Source organism: Callospermophilus lateralis, chromosome 9 (genome assembly GCF_048772815.1).
Source record: "Callospermophilus lateralis isolate mCalLat2 chromosome 9, mCalLat2.hap1, whole genome shotgun sequence".
Classification (NCBI taxonomy): Eukaryota; Metazoa; Chordata; class Mammalia; order Rodentia; family Sciuridae; genus Callospermophilus; species Callospermophilus lateralis.
In genome coordinates, this window is record NC_135313.1 from 64,030,700 (window position 1) to 64,047,494 (window position 16,795).

Below are 16,795 nucleotides of genomic sequence, written 5' to 3' on the forward strand. Positions count from 1 at the left end.
TGATACCTCAATGAATCTTAAAGCTAAAACTGCAAAACTAGATGATTCATAAATGAAATTAGCATAAATATGTGGCCTAACATAACAGATTAGATGAAAGCACTGTTTTGCAAATAATATAATCTCTATACTTCAGACATTTCTACATGAAAAAGAATTTGTTTAATCCAACAAAATCCTGTTGAATTAGGTGAAATTTTTTTCTGCTTCTGGAATGTCAGTAATTTGGAGATTATAGCACAGAAAATGTGATTATAGAGAGAGCTGTATAAAGTCACCTGCAGCTATTGTGTATCTGCCTTTGTGTATACATACACACATATACATATTTATTCCAGTGTGTCTGTTTTGATGCATGTATACACAGGATTATGGCTATACAACCATATAACTTTATAACTCAAGGACTATATGTTATATGAACTATATAAACATATATATATATATGTTTATGAAATATATTTCACATATCATATAAAACAGATGATGAATATAGAGTTATATGGTTGTTTGTGTATATGTGTGTGTGTTAGCATGTATGTGTGAGTGTGTGTATTATTGGCCTATACCAAATTATTGTAGATTTTTCAGTTTGATTTAGTTGCCATACTTAAAACATCAGACATTTTCACTTAAAAGTGGACATACCCTGTGTGTCTGAGCTCATATTTCTGCATGGCAATGTGTTTTAGAGATGAACTGGTCACCTGCTTCAGATGGAGCTTACATTCTCCCTTTTATTATAGTTTTCATAAGTCTTTCAGGGTCCTTTTCAAGTTGAGTCATTCAACATTATATGCTGGGCTCAGTTCGTGAGGTGCCCATCTTGTTGGTAAGAGACAGTCATTACAGTCACATTTGTTAATGCTCAAAAGAACAGTCAGACAAAGTTATCAGAGAATACTGAGGTTCTGCCCCATCATAGACATGCCACCACCACCTTTGTCTCACTGCTTTCCTTTAGGATTCTCCCTTGGTAAAAAAAATCTAAACAAATTGCATACACAAGAGGACAGAGAGATGGACATCATCCTACAGTATAAGCAAGTTCTGTTTTACTTATATACTTGAGTTATAATTCCTTCAACCCTCATAACAGGAACATGAAGCAAGTACTGGTAGGATCCTCATTTGCCCATGATTAAATGGAGAGTTAAGTAAGTCACCCTTGTTATTGAGAGCCAGAAAGCTGCAGAGCCATAATTTGAGCCAGCAATCTAGTCTCTACTTTTATTTACTATAGCTACCTAAGCAAGATTTAACTTTATACCTATACTTTATTAGAATTCTATTCTTAAGACTCTAATTAAGCATTTTTTTTTTAGGGAACATCTAATCAAATACACAAAAAAAGACGTTCCAGTTCTTATTTCCTTTCAGAGGATATGCTAAATGATCCCCATCTAAGACAAAGAGCAATGAGCAGAGCAAGCATATTGACCAACACTGTAGAAGGTATGTGATAATAGGCTCTTTACAGTACAGATTCTCAAATAAAATTAATGTAAATTCTGGTCACCTCTAAATAGGTACAAGATATTCTTAGGAAGAACTCAAAGGATATAAAATGGCTTTGAGCAATCACAAAGATAATCAAGGGAAACTGATAGAGTTATTTTTATGTTCTTAAAAATGTATTACATTATTTGTGATTAAGAATGAACATTGGGTGAAATAACTTTTCAAAGATAAATAACTTAATGACGATTGATGCAGAAAGCCAAATTATCCCAGAACTGTGTGATTCTTTCACTATGTAATCTTATAAACTACTTCTACTCTCTGAATTTATCTCATATGATAAGCAAAGAGAGTCAAAGTGTAACAACATTAAAAATGTGCCGGCTCCCACCCTCTCCCACAACAGTATGCCCCAGGTTTCACCTTTCCATTGGCTAACACTTCACTCGCCACATGGCCCCCAATTTTTTATCTATCCTGTAAATTTATGGAGAAAAGTAAAGGAGTTGATGGGGTAAAATGTCTGTTTTGTGGGTACCTCCTTCACTTATTTCCATTCTCTTATTTTGGGATTGTTTTCACTTATACACAAGCAAAAATTTTTCTGAAGATAATAGAATTTTCTTACTATTGCCATGAAATTAAAGACATAAAAATACATGTGTATATTGGTGGAATATACATGTAACACAGCACTGTTATGCAAGGTCTAAGCCACAAGCCTTGTTTGAATATTACTGTGTATTACTGATGTTTATCTGGTTACCGATAAATAGACAAATGACTGACTGCATGTTCTCTATTGTTTCTTTCTCCCAGAACTTGAAGAGTCCAGACAGAAATGTCCACCTTGGTGGTACAGATTTGCACACACATTTTTGATCTGGAATTGCTCTCCCTATTGGATAAAATTCAAAAAGTTTATCTATTTCATTGTAATGGATCCTTTTGTAGATCTTACAATTACCATTTGCATAGTTTTAAACACATTATTTATGGCTATGGAGCACCACCCAATGACTGAAGAATTCAAACATGTGCTCACTGTAGGAAATTTGGTGAGTCTCTTATAGTGTTTTCTATATCCATAGCTATTCTCATAGGTTTTCAGTGTTGCCATTTCTTTTCTTTTTCTTTAAGTCAGCGGATCTGTAGCTGGATAATTATACATACCTAGAATTTACCCTTATAAATAAATGTGCAGGGTCAAGTTTCTGGTTAAAGTTATTATTTTCAAATAATTTTGCAATAGTCTTGAGTTCTATAAATAATAATGTTATTTACATGCTTGTCATCATTTGGGAAGTTAATAGTGGTCTTAGACTGCCAGAATGTCTGTCAACACTGACATTTTAATACTTTTTTACATACATTGCATCTTCCTTTTTAGTGCACACTTCATTTTTTTTTTTTTTTAATGTGGATGCATTAGTTTGAATAATCATGGTAAAGTATCTGGGACTTTGGGATTTCAAAGACCTGGATTTGATGCTGATTGTGTGACATACTAATTATATGAACTTGATCAAATCATTTGAACTTTGTCTAATAATTGAAAACTTTAACTCCATGAATTAGTATTCTACTTTCCTCCTACTTTTCCTTGTTCATGGAGGTCTAGATCATGCAAATCCATACTTTTTCCCCTGAGTTGGCAACATCACTGTGAACTCAAAAGACATTCACCCTGTCTTCTTTCTGTTATCACAATCCCAACTTCATTTGACCCCTGCTAATCTCTTTGTGCTACATTGTTTTACAATTGTCTCAAGCATTTATTGACCTAGACATTTCCCTTTGAACCATCTTTGGTTTGATTCTTTGAGTCAAAGTGTACCTGAATGATTCATAAGCAAGCTTTTCACCATTACCACTTCAAGTGAGGCCTTTGATACCAGTGTCAGGAATCAATTATGTTTTGCAATGCCCTTTTATCAAAATTTGGGATGTCTAACTTTAGCTGCCACAGTGTCAGTTAATTATGTTTTTCTCTCCTACTGATAAATCTTTCGAGAGTGAGTCAACATGTTCTTCATGGCTTGTAAGAATAGTCAGATTAGAAGAAAGCTTGGCTCAAAATGAAACTATCAATCCATGATTCTTTTTTATCTTCTTCCAAACAACTCGTGACCCCACATGAACTTATTTGCAAAGAGTGACTATGTCAAATGTGGAAGCTTTTACTTCTCTGGAATTTTAATGTGCTCTTCTAAAATGCTATGTCATGCTGATAAAATTTGACAGCATAGATCTTTTTAACCCTTTGATACTTGTATGGAGGTAAAAGAAGAGTGACACTTGTATGAAGGTAAAAGAAGAGTGACACTTCCTTTAGAGAATTAAATGAAATAATAATATTCATTTGTAAAGTGTGTAGCACATTGTCTGGAACAATCAATGCTAAGCAAACAGGCATTATCATCATTGTGTTATTCCATGCCATCTAAAAATGACAGAAGTATATTTCTTACTTAGGTCTTCACTGGAATTTTTGCAGCTGAAATGGTTTTAAAACTAATTGCCATGGATCCATATGAATACTTCCAAGTAGGCTGGAATATTTTTGACAGCCTCATTGTGACTTTAAGTTTAGTAGAACTTTTTCTATCACATGTGGAAGGATTATCAGTTCTGCGATCATTCAGACTGGTAAATATAAACAACCTTACCCTTATACTCTGCAATGAAGGAATGTTTTTGGCTCTTAATTATTATTATTTAAAGCTTTCAGGTCTTGAGTCACAAGCAAAATTTGCTCTAAATATTTAGTAAACTGTACTTTTTCCCTGAGTCCATTCATTAACAAGTACAGTTAAAGAGCTAAAACCATGTGAATGTTTTAATTTTAGGATCTTGATGATATGATTAATTTTAATTTGAAGCATATGCTACTATAAAAGAAACATTTTTTTTTTACCTAGCAGGAAAATAATTTATTTCACAATGGGAAGTTTAAATATTTCATCCATAATGTGTTCCTATGTTTATGGATTTGGTAATTAAAGATTAATTCACTGTTCCCAAAATAATTGATTGATATGAAAACAAAAAGAGACTTTTGAAAACATATTTTTCCTAATATGCTAGGCTTTTTCCCAATATCAGCTTGAGGAAAATTATAAAGGTATTATAAAATAAAATTAAGGTTAAATTATCAATTATAAAAGAAATAATACCTAACAACATGAAGAAACTTCTATTTCAATCCTGAACTAAAATTGCACACTTTGTAATATGTGTTGTAGTTATATTCTGCCAAGTCTAACAAAAGAACAGAAAGATTGAAAAGAGATGAAAATGAAAAAAAGGAATAATCGATTTTAATCAGATAATAATGACAATCTGGGCTGGGGATGTGTCTCAAGCGGTAGCACGCTCGCCTGGCATGCGTGTGGCCTGGGTTCGATCCTCAGCACCACATACAAACAAAGATGTTGTGTCCGCCAAATACTAAAAAATAAATATTAAAATTCTCTCTCTCACTCTCTCTTTAAAAAAAAATGACAATCTTACAGGACTAAAGTCGACTTTAAATTTAGGACAAAAATCAAAAATGGAAACATTGAAACTTTTATGATTATAATGTTAAAATTTATCTTTGCTTTTAGCTCCGTGTCTTCAAGTTGGCAAAATCCTGGCCCACACTGAATATGCTAATAAAGATCATTGGCAATTCCGTGGGGGCGCTGGGAAACCTCACGTTGGTGTTGGCCATCATTGTCTTCATTTTTGCCGTGGTTGGCATGCAGCTCTTTGGAAAGAGCTACAAAGAGTGTGTCTGCAAGATCAATGAAGACTGCACGCTCCCACGCTGGCACATGAACGACTTCTTCCACTCCTTCCTGATTGTGTTCCGAGTGCTGTGTGGAGAGTGGATAGAGACCATGTGGGACTGTATGGAGGTTGCTGGTCAAGCCATGTGCCTTATTGTTTACATGATGGTCATGGTGATTGGAAACCTAGTGGTATGTAACAGATGTTTACAGATTTACTATTCTCTATTGAAATTATTTTATAATAATACAATCTGTTATTTTTATGACTTTAAAGCTAGCTGGATCTAAAATTATTCATTATAATAAATACAGATGATTTTAGTACAAGTGAGAACAGGAAACAAAATATTGTTTTAGTTTTCCTGGAAAAATCTCCCTTTTTATATTTCTCAAAATCAACCCTTGTTCATTGTATACAAAGTTCCTACTTTATTCTTTCTTTTTGATAGTGGTGTCATGTGATTCAAATCTGTGATTTCATGTCTCTTAAAAGATATGAAGCCTTTTCAGATAAAAAGCTACACTGGTAAATAGTGCATAAATATGTTAACAATAACAAAAATGAAGGTATAATGAACTAAAGCAAATGAGAAGACTGGTTTCACTACCTTATAGTCACAAAATCTAGATCTGTAGCAAAGATCAGCAAACTATGGCTTATAGGCCAAAGTCATTCCCATGCTTTAATATGATCCTGTGAGATAAGAAGGATCTTTATAGCTTTAAGTGATCAGAGAGAGAGAGAGAGAGAGAGAGAGAGAGAGAGAGAGAGAGAAAGAAAGAAGAAAAGGAGAGTAATATTTTATGACACAGGTACATTATATAAAATTTAATTTGGTGTCTATAAATAAAGTTTTATTGAAACATGGACATGTTCATTCATTTACATTATACCAATGGCTGCTTTTTTACTATAATGGCAGAGTTGAGTGATTACTATAGAGATCTTATGTCATATAGAGCCATATATAGCAAGATTTGTTTGTGTATTTCTTCTCACACAATTTCAACATAAAATAGTGAATACCTGAAAGAGATAAGTGGTAAAAACTTGCCAGACTAAAGCCAATTATCACAAATAATTTAAACATTTATTATATATTCAAGTATGCACAAAGGGCAGGGATTCCTTGGGCTCTCATCAAGTTATTTATTCAATATTTTTATACCTCCTCTGTGAAAAAATAAAGGTTCTATTTAGTTATTTTTAGGTATAATTTATGTTTAGAGTTTATTAGAATATAGAGAAATGGTACACAAAAAAAATCAGATGAGGAAGAAGTGAAAAGTGAAAGCAATGAGGTTAGAAGATAATGCTTTTGACATTTAGAAAAGAAAAAGAAGTTCTAAGTTAAGACTCAGGGAAAGCTTTGAAGCAGGCCTTTGAAGAACACTAACATAATATTTGAGCATGATCACCAGAGTGAGGATAATGTTTCTGTTTAAAAGGCAATACAGATTTACAGTAAAAACAAATGAGATAAATTAGTGATTGCTTAATCCATGCAGAATTAGTGATGACTGATTCATAAGGTCACTCATTAGCTATTGGTTCATGATAATAAATAAACAAACAGAATTGTAATTCATAAAGTTGACAAACAACTCTAGAATAATTAAGGAACTACCAATTATGTAGAATTAGAATCTGAGAAGAAACTTAAAAGTTATATTACTGATATGCTCCTCCACATTAGAGCTATATCCTAAACTAGTCTAATTTTTAAATCTTTTCTCTCATTTATTCTTTTTTTTTCTTTTTATTATTTATTTTCAGTTATACATACACTAGGATTAATTTTGACAAAATTATAAAAGCATAGAATATAATTTGTTCTAATTCAGTCACCATTACCTGCCCTCTCCCTCTCCCTGTTCCCTTCCCTGTACTATACTGATTTTTCTGCTATTTATTTACATTTTTAAAAGTAGTGTCTTGTGAATATACGTGACAGTGAGATTCATTGTGGTATGTTTATATATGTACCTAGGAAAGCTAGGTCAGATTAACTACTTTGTTCTTTTCTCATCTCATCTACTTCCTTCCTCCCCTTCAGTCCCCTATTCCATTGATCTTTCTTCTATTTTTTTTTTATCCCATTACCTCTTATTTTGGATTAGCTTCAACATATAGTGAAAACATGTGACATTTGTCTTTTTTTGACTGGCTTATTTCACTTAGCATCATGGTTTCTAGTTCTGTTCATTCACTGCAAATGGGTCAGTTTATTACTAATTAATTGAAATGGTTAAAAACCATAAGTTTAAGGGCTAGGATAGAGCACTGCTTGCTAGCATCATCATAATAAAGAATAATAATAACAACACAATAACAGACACACAAAGAATGTCTATTAATTTTAAACTTTAGAGGGAAATTTAGAAAAACAGATTTCAGTCAGCTCAAATCTGTATCCAGAAACTGTTACATTAATAAACTAATGTGTTTAAAAAAATGAGACTTTGAATCAAATATTTTCATGACTGTTTCATTTTTTCCCAACACAGTAATAGATATGATAGGAATTGGAACTTATTATTTACATTGGTCCCATCCATTAGATTATGATAAAATTTGTCTTATTAGGATTTTTGGAGTAAAAGAATCTGCTTTCAATGAAATGACACAACAAAAACACTGTACTGAAAAGAAGTGTGCTGATGCTTGCGTAGGTCAAGTACAATAATGATTTAACAGACTTACATTATCAATATTCCTGTTAAAACACGAACATATGCAACCATATATTTCATAGTAACACATGAAAAGGCTAGAATTAAAATAAACTATTTTAGAATTTGTTAGTGATCATCAAAATTGTTTTCTATGATTCATAGCTCCCTACCCCGAGAACTTTGTTTGACAGTTTCAACCTGCTCTCTCATACTTACACATCTCACAAAGTGTTTAAGTTGTGGCTAAAATCAAGGGCGAGTCCTTTCTTCTCAGGTGTGATTTTGATTTTTTTAAAATGAGAGGTGGATGATTTTAGTCATGAAAAGATTTAATCAAATAGTAATTCAATTTCCTTTTTGTTTTTTATATAATATAATGTTTAAATATAATTTATGCATTTTCTACCCTATGTGAAATTATTCTTCTTCTTTAAAAACATTGTTGAGTTCACCTGGATCTTATTTCAGGGAGGAAAAATGGAAATGGTCTTGTTCATAAACAGGACATTTTTTTTCAAGGATAGACATTGTAGTGACTTCTTTTGTAGCTCTTCCAGGGCCAAAATGATAAGAAATTAAGCCAGTTAGTGTCATTATCTCAAAAGAATAAGTCCAATGCATGGGTCCTCTTCTGTCCCTTAAAAGTCACTTCAATTTGCAAGTTGGCACAAAAAATCGGCAAAATGCTTTATTATAGGAGCTCTGTAAGTATCATGTGTTTCTTTTGTTGAAATAAATGGCACTATTATTCTGGGATAAGTGAACACAGATCTTGGTCTGAATGACCTGAGTATAACAATAAGCCAATTTGCTTGTTTTATTTGTTTGTCATTGGAAATAAGTAGAAATTATAAATGAGTATTAGGAGAATTTTTAAAGTTTACTAAATGCAATTTGACAAAGGGACTCCTGCTGCAGAAATGGACTTAGAAATGACCTACCTTGATGCTGAGGGATCATTTTGTGCTCCCCACTGTAATTCTTCATGGGTATGGCTTACACTGCTCTCCAAAGTTCTCAGTTCTCTGGTGTATGGAGTGAGTAATGAGGATTTTGCCCTCTCCTCCACTGCTCTCACACATTGTGGTCTGTGGGTGAGAAGGTTCGGGGATTTTTTTTTTTTTTTCTGATTTGTTTTGTGGCCTATATTTCAGGAAAGTTTGCTTACTTTTTATTTCCTGTCTCTTTATTTCTCTGCCTCCCATTCTTACCCTGCTATAGGTTCTGAACTTATTTCTGGCTTTATTGCTGAGTTCATTTAGTTCTGACAATCTCACAGCAATTGAGGAAGACACCGATGCAAACAACCTCCAGATTGCTGTGGCCAGAATCAAAAAGGGAATAAATTATGTGAAACAGACCTTGCGTGAACTCATTTTAAAAACATTTTCCAAAAAGCCAAAAATGTCCAGGGAGATAAGACGAGCAGAAGATCTAAATGGCAAAAAACACAACTATATCTCAAACCGTACACTTGCTGAAATGAACAAAGATCACCCCTTCCTCAAGGGAAAAGATAAAACCAGCGGGTTTGGAAGCAGTGTGGACAGAAGCTTGATGGAAGGAAGCGATTGTCAATCGTTTATTCATAATCCCAGCCTCACAGTGACAGTGCCAATTGCACCTGGAGAATCTGATTTGGAAAATATGAATACTGAGGAACTTAGCAGTGATTCAGACAGCGACTACAGCAAAGAGGTAAGACTGCTTTACACACATTGTTCCATGTTATCAACTAGTAGGACATGAATCAAATTTCAGATGTCTGTTGTCCTCAGTTTTTTCCAACATTACATAGGCTAATGGAGAATGTGTGGGTGAGTTTACACAATGTCCTGAAGGTTCATCCGATAAAGTTTTCTTCTTGATTGTTAGTAATCAATTTAATCTTACTTTGCTGTATTTGAAAGCACAGGGTATCTTTGATCTTCTCATCATCCTTCATCCCATGTTACCAATTGTAAAGTCACATCAGAGTCCTTCCACATTCTATTGAATGCACCTCTCCTCTCCTTCATCATCATCTTCATACTCATTGCCAGCCCCGGCCACTGAAAGTGAAGTCTCTATTGGTCCCTCTGCCACTACTTTCCATCTACCCTAATTCACTTATTAGGTTAATTTTACTCAGATTTAATCTTAAACACATCACCCCATGATGTGTTTATGATCTCCAAATTCTCCTGAATTATGCATTGTATATAAGGCCACCACCCTAGAGCCTCCAGGAGCTTTAACCAGCTGTATGTCTTCATGCTCAGCTGTAGAACCATCACCTGGACCAGTCTTCCTTTCAGATCATAGACACTTTCTACCTGTGTGACATGCTTGTGATTTCCTTCTGCAGCCAAAATCCTATATTCATTCTTCAAGGCATAGTCCTCAGATTCTTCATCTATAAAACTGAGTATTTAAACTATAATTTACATTAATATTCAAAGTGTTTAGAAAAATACCCAAAGTGTTCCAAGGTATTTCCCATTGTATCTAATCTCTGCCCAAATGGATGGAATCTTTTCTCATTTTTAATCCGATACTGTCTTTCTTGGATTTATTATTTACTCTTGCGTTTTAATGTTTTTGAAATTATGGTTTGCATCAAATTGTACTTTAAACTCATTGAGAACAGGAACATCTTTAAAAGCTTTCTTTTGGGTCCTCTTTACCCATCTTACCTATATAATTTACTACGATGAAATACAACTACCACAAGTAAATAGTATCATAAATTATTTTTTATGTCATTGCTTAAAAGATGCTTCAAGCAAGATTTACTTGCTTGAAAATAATTTTCTTTCTTTAGGTCACATTAAAAATTAGTTGACAGATATTTGCCAAACATCTTATATCTATTTAACCCCACCAAGACCTGCTCTCTGTGAGTTTACAGTGGATATAGAAAAGAAGGTTATATGGAATAATGATGAACTACCTATTAATCATGAACTATATATAGTATATTATATATATATATGTATATATACATATATATATATAGTCATATATATTTCTTGTATATTGTAAATGCTCAGTGCTTACATATTGTGTGAATAAGTGATTAAATGGAACTTTTTATTTAGTCAATGAAATTTTTTCCAAGATGCTGAAATAAGGAATAAAATATTTTATATTTTAAGTCCTTTATATAGAATAAATAATGCTTTGAAAAGTTATTTATTTTATCTTAAAGGTAGAATCTCAGATTCTGCACACTTTCATGGTAGCAGGTATATGAGCTTGGTTTCATATAGAAAGGGAAATTAACTCAGTTACCCATTTTTGAATGAAGAAAGATTTTAAAAGATTGAAAAACCTCAGTTGCCTGTCAGACAATCACTCTCTGTGCAAGCTCAGGACTCTAGGTGTTGAAGCACTTCAGGAGTTGCAGGGAGTAAACCAAAGTGATTTCATTTGTTGAGTATTTTGGTACCTGAAATAGACTGTTACTGTTACTGATTAAGTTACTCTGCCACCTCTCCCATGAAACATTCCAAAAAATCATCTTGAAGTGTGCCACCTTCAGGACATTGAAACCCACTAGACAATATACTAGAACAGAGCAAGGAGGAAGTTTCAACATCTATAGAAAATGATAGCTCAGAAATATTAAGCTATAGTCAACTGGGAAATCCATGTGTCTGGGATCTTCGTTTCCAGCTGTTTAAGATTAGAATGTTTCTGGAACAACTTTTCCTTTATTGTTTTGTTTTGCGCTTCAGTTTAAACCCATGAAATGCAAATTTTCTTTATCTAAAGTATCTCTATCCCCTCTGTGTGAACCTTCCCTGCTCTAATTCCCATGATCTTCTGCTCCCAGTTGAATTTCCAGCTTTTCAAACTGCTTATTTTCTCCTTTGTACTTTCTTCTTGTTTCCATCTCTTAGATGTCTTTAAAATCCCGATTGTCACATTCCTGATGAGACTTGATGAGCCAGAGAGGCAGATCTAGATTACCTAATAAAATGTAACTCAGAATTCCTTACATTCAGGTCATCTGGGTCCTGATAATTTCCTTGGGGCATGATTAAGAATACAGGCTCTCAAGAAAGAATGCTTGCCTCAAATCCTAGCTTTGATTCTTACAAACTCCGTTATCTGGAGTAGTTCATTAAGACAGTAAAAACAACAACAACAAAAAATACACACACACACACACATACACACACACACAAAGAGAGAGAGAGGGAAAAAAAACGGCTTATTTTCAGTTTACTTACGTGTAAAATAGAAATGCAATGAAGATTACAAGGCTAATAGACAATGTCTGTCAAAAAGTAAGTGTTCAACGAACAATTGTTGTAAGTATAGAATTGGATCATCACACACACACACACACAGTCAAGAGCTATTTGATATGAAAAGAATTTACAAGAGGTAATATGATGTCGGGCAGTGGTTCACAAATTAGTGTGTGGAAGACATTTGGGGAGCTTGTTACAAAGGCCTTTTCTAGACATAGTCTCTGAAGTCTGCCTAAATCTGAATGCAACCTCTGAATCCTTACCAAGAGTGTTCCTAGTGACTGCTGTGATGGATGGAGTTGTCGTGGGAAGTGAACCTACCTTCTTCCCTGACTTGGATTCATGTTCCTGATATATCATTTTGATTACTCAGGTGCTGTTATGTCTTTCGCATTTGACTCTTTAAAGACCTGTATTTTCAACAAAGGGAAAGAACGTCAATGGCATTTGACACCTCTCCCTCTTTCTCCCTAAAATCCCCTGTCTGTATGACCTAGTACCTCATTTCCCAGTATACGTTGTAGAGATATTTCAATCTACCTTTAACACTAACTCTCGAGAAGGCAGATTTCCATGGCGGGTACGTAGTTAAATGTACACTCCAGAATCAAGTCAGAATATTTAATAGTAAAACATCTTACCAAGAAATGAGTTCAATTGAAAGGTTCATTTAAACATTTCTGAGAAAACAGGTGGCAGCAGAACATCCACATTTATCAGAACAGTCTCTTTGAATCAAGAAGGCATATGGTCATCTGGAGTATATCCATGAGACTAAGTCTCCTGTCGCTGCTTCTCAGAATGTCAGCACTGAATTGACAGCTTCTCTCAGTCAGCCTCCTACCGAGGAGCAGGGCAGCCCTTAAGGCAAAACGCAAACATTAACACACTGCGCAGATCTTACCACCGGCAATGGAATGTTTCCTCATTATGGACCTCAAGTGAAGCATGAAATGTATCCATTCATTCAATAAATATTTATTGCAACTTGCTATGCTCCAGGCACTGTGTTGATTTCCAAAGGGAAAATGTCCTGTTCTCACTTAGCTGCAATACAAATCTATCTTAACTTATAAGTTAAAATGTAAGAGCCCAGGGCCTGGATATAAGGTCATGAACTGTTTGAACAATGTATTAGTGTCTTAGTGCTTAGGAAACAAACTTGATGACTAAAACAACAGATATTTTTGTCTGGCAGTTTTGGTGGCTGAAAGTCTGAAATCAGTGGTTCACCAGGGCCACACTCTTTCCCAAGATTCCAGGAAGAATCTTCAGATTTCTTTGAGTTTCCTGGTTTCTGGTGGTTTCTGACAATCCTTTCAGCTTGCAGCTGCATCACCACAATTTCTGTCCCCCTCTAGATGTGTTATTTCCCCTCAGTGTCTCTGTCTTCTCCTCTTCTTATAGACACCAGTTATATTGGATTAGAATCCACACTAATGACCTCAACTTCACTTGATTATATATGCAAAGACCCTATTTCCAAATAAGATCACATTCAAAGGTACCAGAATTAGAATTTTAATGTATCTTTTTGAGAGGATACAATCCATACAAAATATTTTGACTTAGAAGACTGAATGGATATCGATACTCTTAAAATATGCAGAAAGAAGATAAAATTTATGGGGTAGGGAAGATATAGCATTTAGTTTGGGGTCACTTAGTTTTGAGATTCTTGCAGGACAGCAAAGTGAAACTGAATTGTAGGTATTTATTAACATGTCTTAAGAAAAAAAATCAGAGCTGCAGACAGGTTGGAATTTTGTATGTTAACTTACATTAATCATGGGATTATTATGAAAGAGAAATCTCTGTGTAGGAGATTTAATGAGCAGTGTTCTCAGGAACAATACCTAACATCTATCAAAAGTGAGGAATTCCAGATGGTTGGGCAGAGGGGGAAGTTGAAGTGCTATAATTACAACAGAGTCTTGGTTGATCCTACAGTGTCCCTAGTAATAGTATGACACTTTGGCATAGACCCAAATTAAGGGAAGAGGGTAAGGCAGCACCTCTGTTCCATGACAATTTCCAAAGAAGGACTAGGCGGTGAGCCATCTGCATCTAACCCTTCTGGAAGCTGAAAGAATCAATGGCTCATCAGAGAGTGGGATCTGAATTGCTCTCCACAGCATCTACTACACAGCAAGGAGCACAGAAAGTTAAGAGGACACTTGATCACCTGCAGCAATGCCAGAAAAGCAAGAACTCACGCACACATGCAAAAGGAAATATGTAGACTAGCCACTTTAATTCACATTATAAAATTTTTCTCCTCATTATAATCCTATATAGTCCATGTAATTAATCTGTATTTGTAGAGACTGAGACTAAAACAATGAGAAAAGATGCTATTACTTCCTTATGCTTCTGGGGCTTTCTAAAATTTGAAGTCCTAGCTTTAGTCACTATCTTGCATGCCACAGAAAGACAGGAGAGTGAGTAGGAATATAATTATTTTCTATTACCTCTCTATAATGGTTCAATTTAGAATCAAATATTCCCTTAAAATGATATTATGCATTTGCTGGTTCATTTTTATTCTAATATTGCACTCCTAATTGCACTTCTAATATTACTTAATGCTGATTCATTAGGTTATAGTTTATCTCTGAAATCATTCTCAATTTTTATATTTTGGGTATTTAAATTTGTTTCCTCAAAATTATCTCATTGTCTTCTTTATGGAACTGATTTTAAATCCTATAATACTTTTTATCTCAAAACTAAATAACTCTTCCCTTCCCATTCATTCAATATTACCAGTATACTTTATATATTACAGCATTTGTTATGTGTATATGAGTGTGTGCATATATATATATATGTATATATATATATATATATATATATACATATATATATATATATATTTGTATAAAATATAATAGTACATTATAATAAAATGCCATATTTTCTCATGCAAACTGTTAATAAATATGACAGACTCTTTGGACCAAATCCAGGCCCTAGTGGTCACTCCTAATATATTCATGTCTGGTAAAATCCCCGTTGCAGTAGCTATTAGGTTCTTAGTAATTCTAAGGCTTATTTCACTCTCTCTTGTTTGTTAATGAGACTGATAAGATTCAAAAGCATCATTGAAAAAAATGATGAAATAACTTTAAAAAGCATCACTGAATTTCAGTTCATTGACTTTAAATCTTTTCCTTTGTCTACATGACCTATTGTCTTATTACAGAAAAACATTAAACAAATTTGGCATTGTTTCTTTTAAAGAAACCCTCATTGTGTTTTTGAATCCTCATGCTTTTTCAGGGAGTTGTGTTTATTAAAATTAACTAGTTATTATATCATTTGTCACAATTAAACTTTATAGGCTGTAGAGTACTCCCACTCACTGGTGCACTAAACTATACCTATCCATTCAGACTCCAATTATTTGAATAAAACTACTTTACTTGATGGTGCATGAGCAATCCCCACATATGCAGCTTTTTTCTGGCATTACTTTTGTATCCTGTGTAAGTCAAGGTTCTGTTCGGCTGCATATAATGAACACCTAAATACATTGGCATAACTAGACCGAATATTCTACCTTCATATTTAACAAGGTCTGGAGGTCAGCGGTCCACATGGCTTCCATGTTCAAGGCTCCAGTCTTCACATGTGGCTTTCTTCTATTTAATCCCCAGTTTCATATATGACTGATAGAATGTAGCCATATTTATGTTCAATTTCCAGGCAGGAAAGAGAAGGAAAGAAAAAAGAGGCAGAGGAGGTGCTTGTCACACTAGTCTGAGGAAAGCTGAAGCTTTCCCAGAGATCCTCGGCTGACTATATGGCTTGTGTCTATTGGCAACAGCAGTGAGACACAGTCTCCCCTAAAAGCAAGGTGGCCTGGCAGAAGCAGGACATTTATCTGCATATATTGCCACCTTGATTAAAATGTGGACTGTCTTAGTAGGACACACTGTAAAAGATATTAGTAGTGTTTGATATGCTTCTCCCATATTTGTACTTCTCCTGGTTATTATTCCTTTTTGAGAAGAAATTTCTTTAGGAAATATTATTTACAAAAATGTCAAAAAAATTGAAGGAAAGTAAGTTTATTTTCTAAAAGATGTAGACACTGGATATAACTTGGGAAAACATGTAGCCCATTATACCATATTGGACATAGATTTTCTATGTTCATATATGAATCCATGACCAGTGAAACTCCATATCATGTCCAACCCAAGAAAGGGGTCCTAATTAAAATAAGTTATACTACATATATGTATAATATGTGAAAATACACTTTTCTCTCATGTATACCTAAAAAATGAGTAAAACTAAAAAATAAAATAAAATAAAGCCATATAAAATTACCAAGAAGGAAAAATTAATTTTTACTTATTAAATTAGAAAAATATACAAAATAAGAATATATTGAGTTGAGCAAAAAGAAACTTCAATATTCATTTTACCTACATAAAGTAGAAATTTCACATAGCTCATTGTAAAATAAAGGCAAATAAAAATGTGAAACAAACTATTCTATTAATGTAACCCTTATTAGTTACCTGTATTAATACTAGGCTACTTAGTATTATTTCATGTATTTATTGTATTTATGTATGGCAAGAGAATGTTTTGAAATTTTCTTATGACTATGTACCCAGCATTATGACA

At 33.8% G+C, this 16,795-nt stretch overlaps 1 protein-coding gene across 5 annotated transcripts in view; it reads left to right on the forward strand.

Moving 5' to 3' along the window:
• Scn9a (sodium voltage-gated channel alpha subunit 9) overlaps positions 1 to 16,795 on the forward strand; it is an 82,947-nt gene that overhangs the window by 27,746 nt on the left and 38,406 nt on the right. For all 5 annotated transcript variants that reach the window (XM_076866426.2, XM_076866427.2, XM_076866429.2 and 2 more), the window contains 5 exons: positions 1,326 to 1,455; positions 2,281 to 2,519; positions 3,937 to 4,110; positions 5,070 to 5,426; positions 9,135 to 9,611. In XM_076866426.2, the coding sequence (XP_076722541.2) occupies positions 1,326 to 1,455; positions 2,281 to 2,519; positions 3,937 to 4,110; positions 5,070 to 5,426; positions 9,135 to 9,611 (1,377 nt within the window). The remainder of the gene's footprint in view (positions 1 to 1,325; positions 1,456 to 2,280; positions 2,520 to 3,936; positions 4,111 to 5,069; positions 5,427 to 9,134; positions 9,612 to 16,795) is intronic.